Source organism: Protopterus annectens, chromosome 4.part0 (genome assembly GCF_019279795.1).
Source record: "Protopterus annectens isolate FY-2018-M chromosome 4.part0, PAN1.0, whole genome shotgun sequence".
In the NCBI taxonomy this organism is placed as follows: domain Eukaryota; kingdom Metazoa; phylum Chordata; order Ceratodontiformes; family Protopteridae; genus Protopterus; species Protopterus annectens.
This window is the reverse complement of record NC_056733.1, coordinates 1,409,417,709-1,409,438,381: the sequence shown is the minus strand read 5'-3', so window position 1 is coordinate 1,409,438,381 and position 20,673 is coordinate 1,409,417,709. Positions and strand designations below refer to the sequence as shown.

The following is a 20,673-nucleotide window of genomic DNA, read 5'->3' as shown; positions in this document are numbered from 1 at the left end:
GTACTCCAGGGAAGATCTCCATTGCCACTTTGCTTTGCAGAGGGCTATCCTCCCCACTCTCAGTATGAGCCTTCCATTCTTGGTATAGAATGCATTACTAGTCTGCATCAATAGATGCTTTGATAGCAGTTGCCCTTTCTTACTGCTTCATGAGACCTTTCTAGAGCTTTAGCAAGCGTTTCTTTGCTTGAGTACAAGAACAGAGCTTTTCTGCAGTTTTGAAGCCCACTGTTTAGAATATGAATATTTTAAAACTTGCATGCAGATCCGTTGTGCAGTGAGGTGATACGTAATTGTCGATTGTCCACACCCTTTGTAGAATTTGATAATTGCTCAAGTCATTGTGCTGGCAGAATAAGCCACTGCTCCGGCCTTCTGAGGGTGAACATTTTGGCATACTGTGTAGTCACACCTAGGTGTGCACTTTTTTTTTCCTGTGAGAGCACCCTGTTTGCTGTTTTGGAGAATGCACTATTATCCTTATGTTCATTTAAATAGTGATGAGTCTGTTTATGGTGTGGAAGCATTCTCTGCCCCATGGCAAGTAAGCTTTCTTATGCCTTACCCTGTTATCTTGTGGTTCCCAACCTCATTACAACAATTGGAACAAAGACCAGGATTCTTCCTTGCCCCTTTTTTGGTTGAAAAAAATTATGGTTTTAGACTGGCAGAGAGTGCATGTTATATTCCACTAAAATTGAAGACATTTGCTCTTCATTGGGGGATAAGTTTTTTTACCTGAGAGAATGCTTGTAGTTTAGACCCGATTTTAAGGCTGGCACAAAACCTTGCACTTGTCAGAGCACTTTCTAGTGGAAAAGGCCTTGTTTTTTTAGATTAAGTATCTTTTTTATGTGTTCGTAAGAGATTTTGTACTTGACAGGGCAATTGATGCTCAAGCCACAAAAGTTGATTAAGGGGTCACAAACTTGGCTTGTCATCTTGGTGCCTGGACATAGTGGAGTGCGAAACTGTTGCAGAGGGCCAGCTGGTTAAGCATATCCTTAGATACACACACTCTCCATCTTTGCAATACTTTACAAAGCTCTTCTTCATGGCCATTATAAAGGACAGGCTCCTTTGTCACCTACTTCAGCTTGATTTAGTGCCTTTGCTTGTTTGGTGACTTGGTAACTACCATCTCTTCAAAATAGTTTTGTCTTTCAGGGTGTTAACTGAAGGGGAATCATGTCAGAGTGGTCCTTGAAGTGGTCTGTTAACCTTCATGTTTATTTCAGGGGACTGGAATGCTGTTAGTCCAGATGACATACCTGTGGAAGAATGGAGGTGTTTAGGTGAAGTGGCAGTGGAGTTTCTAACCAGATTGTTTAATGAAATCTTGGAAAGTGAGAGGATGCCTGAGGAATGGAGAAAGTGTTTTGGTACCGATTTTTTTTTTTTTTTTTTTTTTTTTTTTTTTTTATAAGGGTGATGTGCAGAGCTGTAGTAACTACAGAGGGATTAAATTGATCAGTCACAGCATGAAGTTATGGGAAAGAGTAGTGGAAGCTAGGTTAAGAAGGGATGTGATGATTGGTGATCAGTAGTATGGTTTCATGCCGGGAAAGAGCACTACAGATGCGATGTTTGCTCTGCGTGTTGACCGAGAGAAGTACAGAGAAGGTCAGAAGGAGTTGCATTGTGTTTTTGTAGACTTGGAGAAAGCGTATGACAGGGTGCCTAGAGAGGAGTTGTGGTATTGTATGAGGAAGTCGGGAGTGTCGGAGAAGTATGTAAGAGTGGTACATGATATGTATGAGGGTAGTGTGACAGCGGTGAGGTCTGAGGTGGGAGTGATGGATGCATTTAAGGTGGAGGTGAGATTACATCAAGGATCAGCTGTGAGCCCTTTCTTATTTGCAATGGTGATGGACAGGTTGACATATGAGATGAGACAGAAGTCCCTGTGGACTATGTTGTTTGCAGATGACATTGTGATCTGTAGTGAGAGCAGGGAACAGGTGGAGGAGACCCTGGAGAGATGGAGATATGCTCTAGAGCGAAGAGGAATGAAGGTCATCAGGACTAAGACAGAATATATGTGTGTGAATGAGAGGGAGGATAGAGGAATGGTGAGGATGCAAGGAGTAGAGGTGGCGAAGGTGGATGAGTTTAAATACTTGGGATCAATAGTTCAGGGTAGTGAGACCAGCTATGTTTTATGGGTTGGAGATGGTGGCATTGACCAAAAGGCAGGAGTTAGAGCTGGATGTGGCAGAGTTAAAGATGTTAAATTTGCACTGGGTGTGACGAGGGTGGACAGGATTAGGAATAGGTATATTAGAGGGTCAGCCTGGGTTGGAAGGTTTGGAGACAAAGCCAGAGAGGCAAGATTATGTTGGTTTGGACATGTGCTGAGGAGGGATACTGAGTATATTGGGGAAAAAGATGCTAAGGATGAAGCTACCAGGTAACGGGAAAAGAGGAAGGCCTAAGTTGAGGTTTATGGATGTGTTGAGAGAGGACATGCAGATGGTTGGTGTGACAGAGCAAAATGCAGAGGACAAGAAGAAATGGAAACAGATGATCTGCTGTGGCGACCCCTAATGGGAACAGCTGAATGATGATGATGATGATGATTGGAATGATAAGGATCCTGCATACTTTTTAGGCAAGACTCGAGCTGGTCTTAACATAAGGGTACATTAGTTTAGTTTAAGAAAAGTTGTTGGCCTGTTCTGTCGAGGGAGGGAACTTGCCAGTGTTAAACTCTTCCTTGTTTAACTGGGTTGCATTTTTACTGTTGAATAAATGATTAGAACATGCTGCTGTCGAGGATCATGCCACAGTGGTTTGTTTCTAGAATAACTGTATATTTCTTGCCATGACCGCACTTTCAATTGTTCATACCTTCTACAAAGATTTTAATAACAGATTAGCCTTCTTTGGCATATTGGTGATGCTGGATTCTCCTGAAGTTTTGCCCTACATCTCCTCCTGCTTCGTGGGTTTAATTTACATGGTTTGTAATTTTTTCCCCAGCGTATACTCTGTGTAATTGTGCTCCCCACTCCCTCCAAAGTGTTTTTATTGTGTCAGTCTCAGAGGGGGTTCTTCTGCAGTGCCTACTTAACTGCCTCCCATGTCCTTATTTTTGGAAGGTCTTCCAGTCTAGTGGTATAAAATGTGTGCGTGTGTTGCATATTTCTTTATAGGGTGTCTTTACTTGGGCAGCGCAGTGGTGCAGCGGTTAATCACCTCACAGCATGAGGTTCTCCGGTTCGATTCTCTGCTGGGGTGCCTTCTGTGTGGAGTTTGCATCTTCTCCCTGCGTTCGCGTGGGTTTCCTCCGGGTACTCCGGTTTCCTCCCACATTCTAAAGACATGCTACTGGAGCATTTCTCCCCGGGCCTCTGCTGAAAACAGGATCTGTGGAACCTAGTCGGACATTCCCGGTCAACAAATGTTAAATAAATAAAAATGTAGGTATGTATGTGTATTCATATGGTAGATAGTGCCATACTCATGTTTGTATGTACATTCGTTTGCGTGCACACCAATAGATATGTAATGTTTATCTCCCTGTATTCTTTATGTAAATGACATAGGTTCATAGGCACTTACTAGGCTAACGACCACAAGGGCCTTTCTAAGGCTAGCCATGCATCCCAAGTCTCTGACAAGTTCTGATACCCTTGATAAGTGTAAGCATGGGCCTGGGAGATGAACCATTTACAAATTACCTGTTTGTATGCGAGACATAGGTAACGAACCAGGGCACTATCCAATTGCCCAAGTTGCACTTGGAATTGGATTCGGGAAGAACTTTGCTTTGCATGGATGGGGAGCCCGTTCCATAGACTGGGTAGTCTCTGGGATACATACCCCTATCTCTCTCCAGCAGGTCTTATTTATATCACAGACAAGGTTGAAGTCTTTAGAATGGGTAATTCTGGTACAGTTTGTTTTGTGGATGTGCAGGAGGTCCATCACAGTGGGGTCTAACAATGCCGTGTGTGCCAGGTATAGATCTCCCCTCAAGACCTTGTAAGAGACAGAATACAGGGATAGGCCCTTGAGGTGGTCTGCATAGGACATAATACTTACGCCCAGTATTCTTTTAGTGAGGAACCTCTGTGGATGTTCCAGCTGTTGGATATGCGTGGTTAGGTACATACCAAAGGAGGCATTGTACTCTTTGATAGGTCTGATGAATGCCAAATACAGTGGAACAATGACTTCCTTGAACTTAGATGCCATACCTTTGTTTAGAAGTTGTGCAACATAAAATGATTTCCTCATCATTGTAGACACGTGATGATACAAGGCTAGATTACCATCTGTGTCCCCAAGTCCCTGACTACTGGGTCAACTCTAAGGGGTGTGTTGTCATTATGATAGTTACCAGGAATTAATGCATTTCTTGGCACTTAATTTTAGTCCATGATTCTGACACTAGTTGTTTTGTATCTCAGCCTCTCCTGGCGAAAATTTGTGTCTTTGTGAGAATCAATGACATCTCCTAATTTACAGTCCTCTGCAAATTTAGTTCGCCAGAGACCACTGATATTGGCCTTTGCCGTAAAGGAGCGGTCCAAGGAGTGATCCCTGAGGGACTCCTTGTGACTGGCCTCTATGTAGAGATGGACTCCCCAATTCTAACTTCCTGGGTCCTGTCCATGAGCCATTTGGTTATCCATCGGGTGACCTACAGGGTTGTACCTAACCTCTTGAGTTTGTCAACAATGCCCGAGTGGGGCATTGTGTCAAATGCCTTGACCAGGTCAAGGTAGGCATTGTGAATGATTTTTGCCCTCATCCATTGCTTTGGTGACCTTCTCCAAGAAATCCACCAGGTTGAGTAGGCATGATCTGCCCTTTGATGAAACCAAACTGGGTTTGGTCCAGTGTCTGGAGGTTTGCTATATCTCTGTTGATCATCTCCATGATCATTCTTTCCATGGCTGTACATAAAGACTAGTGAGACGTATGGGTCTGTAAATGGTGAAGTCTACATCTGATCTGGTGAAATAAAGGGGATGTTTGCATGACTGTTGGAGCAGAAAATTCACTGAGGCAAGGATGGGCTGTTTTTAAAGTGATACCTCCCATATGGATACTGGTGATGTACAGGAGATCCTAACTCACCATATTAATAGTTCATTGCCCATCATTGTTGCAGTTAGCCTTCCATGTTACAGTTTGCGTATGCAACATGCATGTTTTTGTCATGCTCCTCTGTATGAGCAAAGCTTACCTGTGTATAGCAGTAATCCTCCCCACTTCATTTATATTTCCAACTTTTGTACAGTATTGTTCACCCTAGGGTGTAGCAGTTTTTCTATATTGACCACAGTGCATTATGCTAAGCTGTGATCCCAGTGTAATATGCATTAGGTGCTTAATTAGTGAATGTCCAGTCTGATAACTGAAACTTCAAAGTAGTATAGTCGAGCTTTTTACTCCAGATTTTTTTTTTACTTTCTCTGCCATTTTTAAGCTACTAGATTTGTAATTCCCAGTGTGTGCGTGTTGTGTTGTATACTGCAGTAGTTGTCTTAGCTCTTTGGCACTTCTGCATTCGCCACTGGTCTCATGGTATCTCCATCAGAAGACCTGACATCACACTGACCAGATTTCTAGGGACATTGGCAGTGCTTAACCTTTTTATGGCCAGCCATTTCCCTTTGAATAACTGTCCACTGTTCTCATTCGCCTTGTGAGGGGGTAGGTCTTTTGTACTGAAGATGATAAACTTGTTTGCAAGAAGTAACTGAGGCTGTAGGCTGGCCACATGATATAAACTGAGTATCTTAACCTGGCCAAGACATTTGAAACCATTCCCCTTGCTGGCATCATTTGGAAGCTAAAAGTTTTTTTTTTTAAAAATGGATCCATACTGGATTTGGTTCTCACCAACATGGGTGACCACTGCGCCACTCCCATAATATGTTCTTCCCTGGTGAGATCAGATCATTGGTCTGTCTCATTTGAAGTTTCTGTCCCACCCAACCTCTCCCCAGCCATAACCAGGCTAAAAAAAAGTCTCAAAAGCTGACTACAACCTCTTAATGGAGGGTATCGGCAGCTTCATACCACAGTCCCCCTCAGGGGACTCTAGCAGCTATGCTGAACAGTACGCCAGTGCAGTGTACAAGCACCTGTACAACTGCATGGACTCAGCCGTACCCAACAGAACTAAAACCTGCTCCTCAGGGAAATGCAAACTTGTCTCCTCTGTCAACAGGCTTTACAACAAAAGGAAGAAACTGTTGTCCAAGGGTAAAAAGGAACAAATTCCAAATAGGAAAACCTCCCTCCTCCCCCTCAACAAGCAAATTAGATCACTAGTGAAAAACTGTAAAGCCATTAATGAGTTGAAACTAGCCTCTAGACTGAAACAAAGGGAGACCACAAGTCCTTCAGTTATGCCCAAGTTTGTTCCGAATTAGTACTTAGTGGTACCACTTGCACTGATCCTGCTGACTTAGCCAACCTGCTAGCTGATGGGTTCAGCGCAAACTTCATCCCCTTAGCTCTCCCAAAGGCCCAGTCGACATCCCTGATAATTGTCCCAAACCTCACATCTCTATAGATAGTGTTAAAGGCCCTATCTAAGGCAAAGTACAGTTGTGTAAAATCTTACCATAACGGTAGATGTCCTTGCCTTCACCGCTGCAGTATCCCTTACTAATGGGATTCCCTGCCATGAAACCCTCCATCCGGCCAGTTTACAAAATATTTCCGTTGCTTTAAGGTATGCAGAAAGTCACCTGTGTAATCCTTGCGTAAGGTAGAGTGTAAAGGTGACATTCAGGTGTTTCATCCTCAGAACAGATTGCCCCAGTAGGAAAAGCAGTCCAAGTAAAACCAAGGAGAACCTGTACAGCCAGGAAGGGATAAAGACCAGGGGAATGGAGGGAGGGAGTGAATACTGCACTGGTGAAGGCAAGGACATCTACCATTGTAAGATTTTACACCACTGTACTATGTCCTTACATTCACCGCTGCAGTGTTCCTTACTAATGGGAGAGTGCAAAACCTCAAAAAGAAACCTGGAAGGAGGAAGCAGCAGAGCCCTCTAAGAAGCCATGAAGTATGGCAATGTTTGGTAAAGATTTGCACAGCAGTCCAGGTAGCAGCTTCAAGTATAGAACTGGCATGTAAGCTCCTGAAAAAAGCACCAGAAGAATCCACAGCTCTAGTGGAATGAGCCTTAACAGAAGGAAGGCTCTCGCCATGAAAAGTGTAACAAAAGGAAATAGCCTTTGAAATCCAAGTAGAAATAGTTTGCTTGGAAACCGCTAAACCTAAAGACCTAGGATGAAAGGAAACAAATAACTGGTCAGACTTCCTGATGGCTTAAAACTAAAGCTGCCTGTGCACATCTAATGTAGCATCCTCTCGCTGTCAAGATGCGGAGAGGGAAAAAAGGTAGGCAAATTAATATACTGATTAAGGGCAACTCATTTAACCCCTTGGGCATAAAAGAAGGGTTAGTACGCAAGGACACCCTGTTCTCATGAAATATTTAAAAAGGTGGACAAGCCATAAGGGCTTGCAACTCAAGACACCTGTCTGGCATAAGTAAGAGCTAACAAAAGAACTGTCTTCCAAGAACAATGTTGCAAGGAAACAGAAATTGCAGGCTCAAAAGGAGCCTAAGTCAATTTTTATAGAACAAAATTAAGATCCCGGGAGGAGGAACAGGCTTCCTGAGAGGTCCAATATTAAGAATGCCTTTAAGAAACTGCTTAGTCTCAAATCAAGAAGCTAACAGGGGGAGTTAAATGCAGTCAAGCAGAAAGAGCTGATAAGTGGGCCTTAACAGAATAGGCCAGACCAGCACTGAGTGACCCTCACAAATAAGAAAGAACCAAAGGAGCATACGTGGGTCCAGGTAATGAGAAAGACACCAAATAGAAAACCTCTTCCATTTAGACAAGTGGGATTTCCTAGCCGTAGATTTCCTGGCTCCTGCACCACGTCCTCAGAAAAAAGGTGTGAATGAGGCCCTATCACCCACAATGTCAGTTGAAGCGTAGACAGGTGGGAATGGATGAGAGACCCCTTGTATTGTGTAAGGAGATCCACCCTGTGAGGTAACTTGTGGTGATTGCCCCAGGTGAGATGCAGAAGTACAGGGAGCCAGTCCTGTCATGGCCAAAAGGGAGTCACCAACAAGAATTTGGGAGCATCCTGTTGAATTTTGAGCAGGACTCTCGGAATAAGAGGAAGTGGAGGGAATGCATAAAGAAACCTCCCCTTCCAAGAAAATGAGGGTGTCCGCCTTCCAGACCAGAGGACCTGGGACTAGCACAAAACAGAGTAAGTTGTGCATTCAAAGGGGAGGCAAAGAGATCTACTTGAGGAATACCCCACTGGTGAACAATGTCTAGAAAACATATCCCTGTGAAGCATCCATTCATGAGATTGAGTGAAGGACCTGCTCAGATTGTCTGCCACAAAGTTCCAATCTGAAGGAATGCAAACTGCCTGAAGAGCCACAAATCGCATACCAAGTGCCAGCCGGCAAAGACTGTAGGATCTTGTGCCCCACCCGTTTGTTGATATACCACATGACAGTGGTATTGTCTGTGAATACCTAGATAGGCCGTGCAGAGGAGAGGATGAAAGGCCTGAAAGCCAGCAGAAGAGCCTTCATCTCTTTGATGTTGATGTGCTCCTTCTGCTGATGAGGAGACCACACTCCCTGAAGCTAAAGGGAGGCAAATGTTCCTCCCTATCCCACATCTGAAACATCTGTGAACAGAGCCTGAGAGGGAAGTGGGACGCTGAAATGGGAGCCCTGGATTCAGAGATAACTGCTGAATCCACAACAGAAGTTCAACCTTTACTGGAGAAGAGGAGTTGGAAAGTCTAGAAATGCGCATGCTAAAGCCATAACTTCAGAAACCACTGGAATTTCCTCATGTGGAGCCTGGCCAGAGGAAGCATCAGAATGGTGGAAGCCATGAACCCCAGAGCCCTCAGAAATTCCCTAGCTGAAAGGGAGGTCAGGGGAAGAGTTTGACAGAAAGAAATGAGAGTTAATGCCTTTGGAGGAGGCAGGAATGCCAGTATTGGCACCGTTTGAAACCTACAACCCAGAAAGATATGATCTTGAGAAGGAGACGGGACACTTGTTGAAAATTTATTGTGAAACCCAGGCTCTGAAGAGGAGAAATGGTAAAATGAAGATTTTGCAAAAGGACCTCTGGAAAAGATAGCAGAGTCAGCAGGTCGTCCAAATAAGGAAAGATTTGGCTCCCCTTGAAGCTGCAAAAGGCAATCACAGGAGTGAGGCATTTGATGAACGCCCTTGAGGCAGTAGAAAGGCCAAAGGGCAAAGCACAGAACTGAAAATGCCAGGAAGCAACAGAGAAACGCACAAATCTCCTGAAAAAGAGGATGGATCAGAATATGGAGATAAGCGTCCTCGAGGTCCAAAGACACCAGAAAAGCCTGAGGGAGCAAGAGAGGAAAGCAGGACAAAAAGGACAACCTCCTTAAGGAAGGCACCTTCAGAAAGGTGTTCAAATGGGAGAGGTCTAGAATAGATCTCCTTAAAGTACCTTCTTTTCTGGGCACTAGAAATATTCTGGAATAACCCCCCCTCCCTTTGGGACACGGGCACTTCTTGAATAGTACCCTGAAACAAGAGGTCCCGAAGAACCTCTGGGGGAAAAAGGAAGCTGTTCCCGAGGAGGCTGAGGAATGCCTATAAAAGGAGGACAGGAAATCCAGACCATGACCAGAACTTAAACAGTGTAATTGGTCACCGATAAAATCCCTTCCACTAGATGAAGCAGTGGAGTACTTTAATTCCACATTCTTAGCCATCCTTGACCATCACGCCATATTAGAAATGAGGCTAAACCTGCCCCATTGCTCTCGATAGCTACTAGGCAAAAAATCCTTCTTAGAAACAAATCCTGGGCAAAATGGCGCACTACTAAAAATTCTACAGACCACCAAAACTTTAGACAACTTAGAAATATTACAAAAAAAAGCTATCCTCTTGGGTAAAAAAAACTTTTACTTCCAACTACAGCAAACTTGCCAAAAGAATCCACAAAAGTTTTGGACTAGCATTAACAAACTACTACACCCACGTCAATCTATCACACCTAACCCACAAGGCTCCAACCTTAAGAATCCAACACAAACTGCCAACGCCTGGATATCTGAAACCTGGGCACAATCCCACTCATCCTAGAGATCATATCCCCAAAGGAAATTTCCTCAGAGGGATTATCAAGAGTATGAGAATCCTCATTAGACCCACAGTCTAAAGGAGAAGGAAACTGGGCAGAGTAAGCAAGGGAGTCGTCATCAGAATCCACCTCAGAAGAGTGGAAGTCTCTGGGCCTTTTAGGCAAAGGAGGAGCAGAAACTGAAACCCCTTGAGGCCGCAATGATAGTAAAGCATTAAATAACCCCTGAGTAAAGGCCTGACACTCACTTTGTGGATCCCTAGGAGCAGAAGAAACATGGTTAGTTTTCTGTTTCTTCTTCAAAGGGGCATCCGTCCTTGAACCCTGAGAAGGCCCAGACTCAGGACGGCATTCCCTAACCAGTGGGACCCTCTTCCCAAAAGAGAAACTGCGGAACCCCATTAGACCCATTGGAAACAATCAACTGTGGTTCCCTCTGAACGTCCAAAACGGACACCTGCAAAGCCTCATCGGATGTGCTGCCTGCCAATCCTCACCAGCCTCCAGCCTGGCTTTACCAGAAAAAAAATTAAGTTTTGGAATGGCCCAGCCAGATCCCAGACCTAAATACAACAGAAAATCTGAGGGGTGGTGTGAAGAGGGCTATGCACAAGAGATGCCCTCACAATCTGACAGATTTGGCGCGCCTTTGCAAGGAAGAGTGGGCAAATATTGCCAAGTCGAGATGTGCCATGCAGATAGACTCCTACCCAAGAAGACTGAATGCTGTAATTAAATCAAAAGGTGCTTTAACAAAGTATTCATTTAGGGCTGTTCACACTTATGCAACCAGCTTATTGTATGTTTATTTTTTATAGTTTTTCCCCTAACAGATTTGTTTGGTCTTCAATTGAATTGTACAGGTTATAGGTCACATTAAAGGTGAGAAAAGTTTTGAAATGATTTATTGTGGTTTAATTTTTTATATCACAAAAACCTGGCATTTTAACAGGGGTGTGTAAACTTTTTATATCCACTGTGTGTGTGTGTGTGTGTGTGTGTGTGTGTGTGTGTGTGTGTGTGTGTGTATATATATATATATATATATATATATATATATATATATATATATATATATATATTAAAAAATAATAAATAGATATTTTCAAAGTTTTTGCATATAGTCAGGTTGTTCTGTCATTGTGATTGCGAGTACTTACTCCCTTTTACATTGTTTTGATGTTTTGTGTTTGCACAGTTTGGTCCAGGGCATTTAAAATTAAATCAGTCGCTAAAGTACATCAACCTGGAGGAGGAATCTGGGGCTTACTACTGCTCCTGGGTGATTTACCTAATGCCACAGATCGCTGGTTATAGGTTATCCGACCCTGCAGAAACACGAGTCGTATGTCCATCATTTCAAGAAATATGAGACTTTTGGAACCTGGTTGCAATAATAGGCAAGTACCAAGACTTCTAACTTTTGCAAGTTAGATATTGCTGCCAGGTGTAACTTGACAGTGGAGACACTGGACCTGCATCAAACAAGGAGGAGAAGTCTGTCAGTCCTTCCTGATTTCTTATTTTTTTTTTGCATGTTTGTTGCACTTAAATGTTAGATGTGGCCAAAGCAATGAAGAAATGTTTATCAAGGCCAGATTGGGGCTGTGACTATCCTCGCTGAGTGCGCTACCTGACTTTTTAAAGGAAAAATCATGTGATGGGGGATGTTTTGGGGTGGTGGTGTATAGAAGCCCACGACAGCCACTGTTGAACGAGAAAGTCATAGTCCATGTGGGAGTAAATGACCTGAGATGTACCTCCCTAGACTGTATGAAGAGAGTCATCCTAGAGCTCTCGGTATATATCTCAGGCTGGTTTGAGCCAAGCATTGAGCAGCATTTTACCTTCTCCAAGGATGACGCCACAATACGAGCAAAAGATGATTAACTTTAATAATTGGCTTAGTTTCTGGTGTCACTCTAAGGGGGGGGGGGTGCTGAAATATTTGTCAGCATGGAAGGAGATGGTCAACAGACCATGCTGCTTTGCCAGGGGTGGTCTGCACATCTCCCCTCTAGACTTTCGATTATTAACTAAAACATTGTCTTCCCCCATAATGCTTTTTTGGGCAGTGCCAAACTGAAAGTACTTCCGACATGGCAAATTGGCAAATCAAAACCAAAAAAAAACTAAAGTTATTGCTGCTTAATGCTAGGAGTCACCCCCCCCCCCCAAAAAAAAGCTCTCGTTATCCTAGTGAATGCTGGCATCTGTGCGGTCACTGAGACATGGTTTAAAGCCACAGAAAGCACACCAACAGTGCAAGATTTTAATGCCTTCTACACATTTAGGCCAGCTACTTCACAGGCAGGGACTAAAGGTAGAGGCGCCTCTATTTACATCAGAAATAAATATATTTTTAAAACTGGTCAGACAGGACAATGCAGTTGAGCTGCTCGTTGTTCAAATCACCATAGGTAAAATCCAATACCACTTCTTTGCAAGCTATAGGTCCCCGTCTATGATCCAGGAAAACCATACCATGTATTAAAACTTATTAGAAACACTAACAATCCAATCCAAGACCATGTACGTGGGTGACTTTTTTTAATTACCCCACTATGAACTGGGAATCCTATACGACACCCAATGTACGTGCACTGCCTGGATTTTGTAAACACAAAATTCCTAGACCAGATAGTCAATACACCAACCAGGGGTGCAACCATACTGGATCTGGCCCTCACTACTGTGAGAGACTGCTGCACACCGCCTACTGTAATGCTTTCCCTGGTAAGGTCAGACCACAAAATTAGTCTCCTTTTGAAGTAAAAAATAAAACCTGGAATATTCAGAAACTATTCTAAGGCTAACCACCTATTAAGTGAGAACCTGGCAAAAAAATCAAGCCCCCATAAACCCTGAGAACACTGCTGCCTATGCAGAACTGTTCACAGAAACCCTGTACAAGTATGCATAGAGGCAGGGGTACCCACCAGAAAGAAGTACAAAACTCACTCAAAAAAACAAGCCACCCTGGAAGAATCACAAAATCAGTAGGAAGAAATCATGGCAAAAATTAGGAGGTACAGCACCCAGCAGGATAAAGGCTCTCTCGTCAGACTAAAACAAATCTGAGGACAAAGTCTACCAAAGCCGAATTTGAGGCAAGTGTAGCAATCTAGGCCAAGGACAACCACAAATCATTCTTTAACCATGTCTGCAACCTCAAAGGCAATACACAGTTGGGTGCAGAGCTCCTAGTAAATGGAGACACTTGTACTGAGCCAGAAGATGTAGCAAACCTCCTGGCTAATAAATCAGGCTCTAACTTTGCAATTCTCTCCCCCAGCAACCTTTTCTCAGGAAATATCAAATATAACTCCTATCACTAGGGAACAGGCCCTTAATGCTCTCTCTAAGACCAAGAACACTGCATCACTGGGCCCAGACAGAATCCTGGGATACCTTCTAAATGGCATTAAACATGGCCTATCAGGGCCTCTGTAATTACTATGTAACTGTAGCCTCCAAACAGGCTTTGGCCTCATGAATGGAGAAAGGCAACAGTCATCCCTCTGCACAAAGGTGGGCCGTCTACAGACCATGGAAACTACAGGCCCAGAAGTCTCACTAATCCTATATGTAAAGCCATGGAAAGAATTGTCATGATAGACAGAGATGTAGTAAACCTCCAAACACTAGATCCAACCCAGTTTGGTTTCGTCAAGGGCAGATGATGCTTATTCCACCTGGTGGAGTTCTTTGAGAAGGTCACCAAAGCAATGGATGAGGGCAAAATTGTTCACACTGCCTACCTTGACCTGGCCGAGGCATTTGACACAGTAGCCCACTCTGACCTTGTTGACTAGCTCGAGGTTAGGTACTAACCCATATGTTACCTGGTGGATAGCCATCTGGCTCAGACAGGACCTAGGAAGTTAGAATTGGGGAGTCCACTTCTACAAAGAAGCCAGTTGCAAGTGTAGTCCCTCAGGGATCAGTCCTTTGACTGCGCCTTTTTGGCATTTACATCTCAGAAGTCAAGGCCAATGTCGGTGGTTTCTGGCTGACTAAATTAATTGCAAATTAGGAGCAGTCATTGAATCTCACACTGACACAAATGTTCTCCAGGAGGGGCTGATGCAGACAAACACAACTAGTGTCAGAGCCATGGACTAAAGCTAAATGCCAAGAAATGCATAATAGTATCCTTTGGGAAGTTATCTATCCCTGGGTAAGTATCATATTGACAACACATTCCTTAGACGTGACCCAGTAGTCGGGGACTTGGGGACACACACAGATGGTAATCTAGGCTTTTGACCAGCACATGTTTACAGTGGTGAGTAAATCCTATGTTGTGCAACAAAGGAATGGTATCCAAGTCCAAGGAAGTCATTGTTTCATTGTATTCGGCATTCATCAGACCTGTCATTTGAGTACAGTGCCATATGTCAGGTTAGGTACACACCAAACGGGGAATGTCTACAGAGGTTCCTCGCTAAACATACAGGGCATCAGTAAAATGTTCTGTGCAGACCACCTCAAGGCTCTGTCCCACTATTCTGTCTCCTACAGGCTTTTGAGGGAAGATCTATGCCTGGCATATACAGGGCATTGTCAAACATTAATGACATACACACCTCCAGGCTGGTCAAACAGCATGACCCACAGGAGTCACTCAAGGTGCAGTTAACCGTTGACAGGACTCCTCTTCAAATCATAGCTAGCTGCCCACCCCAAATCTAACTGTATGCCCAGTCTGCCTATTTGGACCCGTTTGAATCAAGTTTCAACCCTTTTCCCTGATCCTGGGTGACTTTAACTGCCCAAACATAGATTGGAAGAGCTAATCATGCCAGAATGCAAATGCCCAGAGATTCCTTGATTTTTGTCAGTACAAATGCCTTGGAACAGCTAGTCGATACTCCCACGAGGTGATAATGCCTTAGACTTGGTATAAACGAACATGAGTAAGTACTGCATCCTATAGTATCATCCTCCCTGGTAAAATCTGACCTCAAAGCGTTCACTTTCGAAGTCCTCATCTCCCCCAACCCCCCTGTAGCTAGAATCAGACATAAAAACTTCTCCAGAGCTGATTACAGTCTCCTGAGGGATGGTATAAACAGCTTCACAGCTCCCTCCTCTGCTGTAGGAACTGGCACCAGTATCCAAAACTACACCAAAGCACCATACGAGCATTTATATAGATGCATGGAATCAGGAATACCCAACAGAACTAAACCTTCCTCTGCAAGGAAGAGTAAACCTTGTCTGGTGGCTATCTGTAATAAATAAATTCTATAACAAAAAGAACAAATTGCTATCCAAGACCAAGAAGGAGCAGGTGCCCAGTTGGAAGCAATGTCTCCTTAGCCTGAACAAGCAAATAAGAGCACTAGTGAAATCTTCTAGTCCAAATTGGCCACATCTACTGTGAGACAGATCTGATGTTATCTAGTCACCATTCCTCACATTAGGGTCTTGGATCAGATATCTGATCCGAGCCGGCATACTCAGAACACAGCTTGGCTCAAGCTCTTCCCCTCCCGTAATGCTTTGCTGCCCTACACTCCCTCGGATCTCATTTGCTGCAGTCATTCAGATGCAGACTGATCCACTCCCGTTAGTGTAAGTGTGTTTAGTACAGATTATTGAATTTTCTTGTAATTTTTGTTATTCCGTGAGTTTGTAGTGTTAGTGGGTAGTTTTTCCCCTTCTTATCTATCCCCTCCCGGGCGAGTCTTACCCTTGTTTAGGTTCTTTTTCCTCTGGGTTTTGTCTTCGGCCTAGTTTTGTGGTGTGCGAGTGTTTGTGTGAGAGTGTTTTGGATGGAATATAGGCTTTCGAACCTTAGCTTGTTTGTGGACTTTGGGTTTTGCTTACGGTTTGCCTATGTCAGAAAAGCCTTTAGGTTTTAAAAGGTGCTCCTCTTGTGGGCGGAAAATGTTATTTCCGACTCTCAAGGCGAGTGCCTTTACTGTCTTGGCAGCGACCACCTCGAGATGGAATGTGGCATCTGTGCCACGTTCAACCCGAGGGCTTTGACTGACTGTCGCAATAAGCTTTTTAATTAAGGGTTTGATCAAAGGAAGGGCCCTTGGTCACTGCTTCCCTGGCCAAGGCTGACCCTCCAGAGCCTAAAAAGAAACTTTCTGTTGAGGAGGCCCCAACCAATCGTCCCAGGCTGTCTGATCGGTTCCAGAGATCTTTGTGTCCTGGGTCATCCAGGGAGTCTACTCCTGGATCAAAGGGCTCAGACCCTAAGCCCTCGGATCCAGGTACCTCAGCCTCGGGCTTTCGTATCCAAGGGGAGGCACCGTACCTTTTGGATCCAAGAAATATGTCCTCTGATCTTTTGTTGAACTCTGTTCTGATCCGGTTGGATCCAAGAGTCATGCAGGAGCCTATAGTAGTGGAGGATCTTCCCTTGGATCCTTTGCCCCCTAAGCAGCTGTCTTCTCCAGCTAGGTCTCGTTCCAGGGAACGCAAGAGAAGACACTCGAGCTCCAGGAGCCACTCTCCTAGTAGGTCCTCCATCTCCTCCCGATCTTCCAGGAGTGTCCTCCCTACGGATATGGACAGGATGATGAGAGCCTTCCTGAAAGCTCAGATGGATTTGGGGCTACTGGCTTCCCCAACCCATAGGTCAGTGATCCAATCTCCCACCTCCCCCTTCGATCGCTCCTCATCCGACCAGTGGCTTGGATTCTAGGGGGCTGTTGAGTGGGGTGGAGGCCAGGGGAGCTTTAGGACCCAGATGTTCTTTGTGTTTGACTGTTGCAGTCACCACATTTGTGTTATCTGCTTGCAGTAGCCCTCAGTCGGCCTGATTAACAAAGTCTTGGGTCCTGCGTCGGTTACTGTCCCTTCTTCCATGACATCAGGGGTATAAAACATGCAGCCGATGCCATTACTTCAGTTTTTCTTGCCATGCAGTGCCCAAAGCAGAAGCAGTTCGCAAGTGCCGGTCGGCAGACTGGAAATTTTCGTTTTTGAGTTTTAGAACCAAAGTCTTCACCTAAAGCTAAGTACCCCATTGGGGAAACTTTTTCTTGCTCCTTACCGATGTCAGTAAAAGTTAATAATTGCATTTCTTGTGGAAAGCAAATACCTCACAAAGATTTTCATTCATACTGTATTCCTTGCCTAGGCCATGACCACAATATACCTTGCTGTCGGTTTTGTGCTTTATTTGATCAACGCACTATCTGTCGTCTGTATATTTTCGCCTCTAAATATTTCGGTTCTCTGTTCAATTATGCAGAAATGTCATCGGTAAGCCATCCGATTACCGGAATTCTGAGAAAACGCAAAGATAAAGACAGGCCGCCTAGGTCCAAAGCTGCCGACGACACTTCTCCTAAGCTAGTTGCTAGTTCGCCGGTACTCAGTGAGGTGTTTTCGCAGCCCCTGATACCTGCTACTTCTGATTCACAGGCCTCTACTGAGACCCATTCGGAGTCCGGTATGCTGTGAGATGCTTTATCTTTGGAACCTGCGGATGTCTCTACCTTGGATGGGTCCGGAGCCGCTGTGCAGGCACCGGCTTCTGACTGTGTATTCAGGCCTAACAGACGCCCAGGCCTCTATGCCTAAAAAACAAAAGATGAGAGTGTCTGAAGATCTTATAACTTTAATCAGGGGAAGCCAGCCACCCTCTTCTAAGAGACCTAGGACTGAAATTGTTTATGAATCTTCTGACCAGGATTCTGTTTCTTCTGATGATCTGGATTTACCCTTGTCTACTTATGAGGATTCTGATGCAGAGGGCTCTATTCCTTCTGCTTCCCCTCCAGAGGATTTTGTTTCTTTTGGTGAAAACTTGCACACTCTAAGGGAGCATTTCCACTGGGAAAGCCAGGATTTTTCTGATTCGAAAAGGAGGCTTATGGATTTCTTACTCTTGCCTCAGCATAGGCCTTTAGCTATATCTCCTTTACTAGACATTGTTTGATGCCTTTTTGGAATGTAGTTTGGCCCCTGATTCTTTGCCTCCTGCTGCCAGAAAACCTGATAGATATTACAGAGTTCCTGATTCTCACAAGTTTCTTTTTAAAAATCGTGTTACGGATCCAGAGATTATTTCACATGGACTCAAGGGCATTAAGGCCTCTACTGCCAAAAACCCTAACCCGTCTGATAGAGACTCCAGGGCGCTGGATAAATGGGGTATGAAGGTTTGCACTTCTGCAACCTTGGCCATTAGGGCCTTAAACGGTCAGTTTCATATGTTAAAGTATCAACAACATATTATTGGATTGCTTAAACAGAAAATGATGTTGATTCCTGACTGTGCTGAAAATTAAGTAATTACAGCATTTAATGCATTCTGCTGAAAAGGTTTGAAAACATACTTTGCAATGTGGGTTTGATTCTTTAGGCCCCTTGCAGGGCTGCTGTCACTGGGTCTGTACTCAGAAGGCATGCTTGGCTTAAGGAGCAATCTTTGCCTGATCATGTTAAAGCTAAACTGTTGGATGCTCCCTTAAATCAGGACCGCCTGTTCGGCAACAAAGCTGAGGAAGTTCTTAAAAAGATGGAAGATGAAGCTAAATCTATGCAAACTGTTAAAGATTTCTTACAAGTTCAGCCTCCAAGATTTAGTAGGCATTGACCTTCTAAGAATTGGTCCTTTCCGGCTCCTTCCAGGCCTTCTCAATCCAAACCCAGACTCAGCAGAAATCCCAGGCTTCAGTCCCAGGGTATGCACAAGACTAAGCAGTGGTGGGGGGGGGCTTCCGCTTCCAAATCTGGGAGTAATAAGACTGGAAAACTGCCTCGGTGACTTGTTTTTAAAACTCCCAAGCACTTCTCAACTGAATGCTCCTTTAGGGGGAAAGATTGGTCTGCAGGCCAAAAACTAGGAACTCGTTACCCAGGACAAATGGGTTTTAAATATTGTGTCCCAAGGATAAAGTTTTCACTTCCACACATTACCAACGCCAAAAGGTTGGCCAGATCTACCCCCAAATCAGTAGTCAGAGGCTCAAAAGCAAATACTCTCTCTTTTAAACATAAAGGCTATTCAAACTGTACCAGAAGAGGAAAAAGGACAAGGTTTCTACTCGAGACTTTTCTTGGTACCCAGAAAAGTTAATTTATGGTGTCCTATTCTGGACCTGTGTTCTCTAAACACCTTTTTGGTGATTCCAAAATTCAAGGTGCTGACTCTTCACCAGTTGCTTCCTATGCTAGGAAAAGATGCCTGGATGGTAACACTCGATTTAAAGGAAGCATACCTGCACATCCCAATCAGGGAATCTTGCAGAAAATACCTAAGCTTCAAAGCAGGCTACAATCACTACCAGTTCTCTGCACTGCCCCAGGGTATTCACAAAGTGCCTAGCCCCAGTCATCGCATTTTGCAGGCAAAGAAATATTCAAATATACCCATACCTGGACGATTGTTTATTTCAGGCAGAAAGCCAGGACATACTTTTGAATCATCTGGCTTTTGTACAAAGGGTGCTAACTTTTCTGGGGGACACCATAAATGAAATGAAATCACACTCGGTACCCTGTCAACATATTCCTGAGAGAGCTTGAATATAACTTCCCAGATAGCTTTCCTCCTGCCAGAGAAACAAATTCATTTGACAACCTACTTCAAACAAGTGGCCACAAAAACCCTACTATCTGCAAGGCAAATACTACAAGTCTTGGGATTCGTGACCTCTTGCATTCGTCTAATTCCATATGCAAGACTGCATATGAGGAAACTACAATGGTATCTAAAAAGCCTATGGTGTCAACATTCACAGGATTTAGAAGCAGTGATTCCTATCATACCTTGCCTATGCCTAGAGTTTCTTTGGTGGGCGGAGGCCTGCCACCAAAACAAGGGACTACCATTCACACCACCCCCTGCTGCCCAAACCCTAACATTATGCATGGGGGGCTCACCTGGCAGGGAAGTGCATTCAGGGCAAATGGAACCCAAGTCAAATGTACATGCATATCAAACAAAAGAAATGTTAGCTGTACAGAATGCTCTGACGGCCTTCAAGGACCACATTCTTCCAGGGCAATTAATGGTAAAGACTGACAACACCACTGTTGTGTGGTACATAAACAAGCAGGGGGGTACACATTCTTACCCCCTATGCAGACTAGCCATGGCATTGTCGTCCACGGCCCTGAGCTACCAAGTGCATCTACAAGCTCAATTCCTGCCAGAAAAACTTAATACACTGGGAGACGAACTAAGCAGAAACCTCATGGAACCACGCGAGTGGAAACTGGAACCAAGGATTTTCAACATGTTGACAAGCAAATGGGGGAGCCCAGCTATAGACCTGTTTGCCTCCCCCCAGAACTATCAGTTGGACATATTTTGCACAAGGACTCCCCACAAACAATCTTGGAAAGTGGATGCTCTGGCCTTCAGCTGGAAAAACCTATCAGTTTATGCCTTTCCTCCTTTGCCTCTGCTCTCCAAAGTACTACTAAAGATCAAACAAGACAAACCAAGGATGATTTTGATTGCACCAGACTGGCCGCGCCAACACTGGTAGCCCGTCTTGCGCAGTGTGTCACTGTTGGCCCCATGGCACCTGCCTCAGAC

At 44.3% G+C, this 20,673-nt stretch overlaps 1 protein-coding gene across 2 annotated transcripts in view; it reads left to right on the top strand.

Moving 5' to 3' along the window:
• Positions 1-20,673, top strand: part of UBE2B (ubiquitin conjugating enzyme E2 B) — a 649,422-nt gene that overhangs the window by 26,261 nt on the left and 602,488 nt on the right. The window contains exon 2 of one of the 2 annotated variants that reach the window (XM_044069240.1): positions 11,356-11,557. The exons of the other annotated variant lie outside the window; for it this stretch is intronic. Within the exon in view, the coding sequence (XP_043925175.1) occupies positions 11,505-11,557 (53 nt within the window). The 5' untranslated portion in view covers positions 11,356-11,504. The remainder of the gene's footprint in view (positions 1-11,355; positions 11,558-20,673) is intronic. 2 annotated transcript variants of the gene reach the window in all.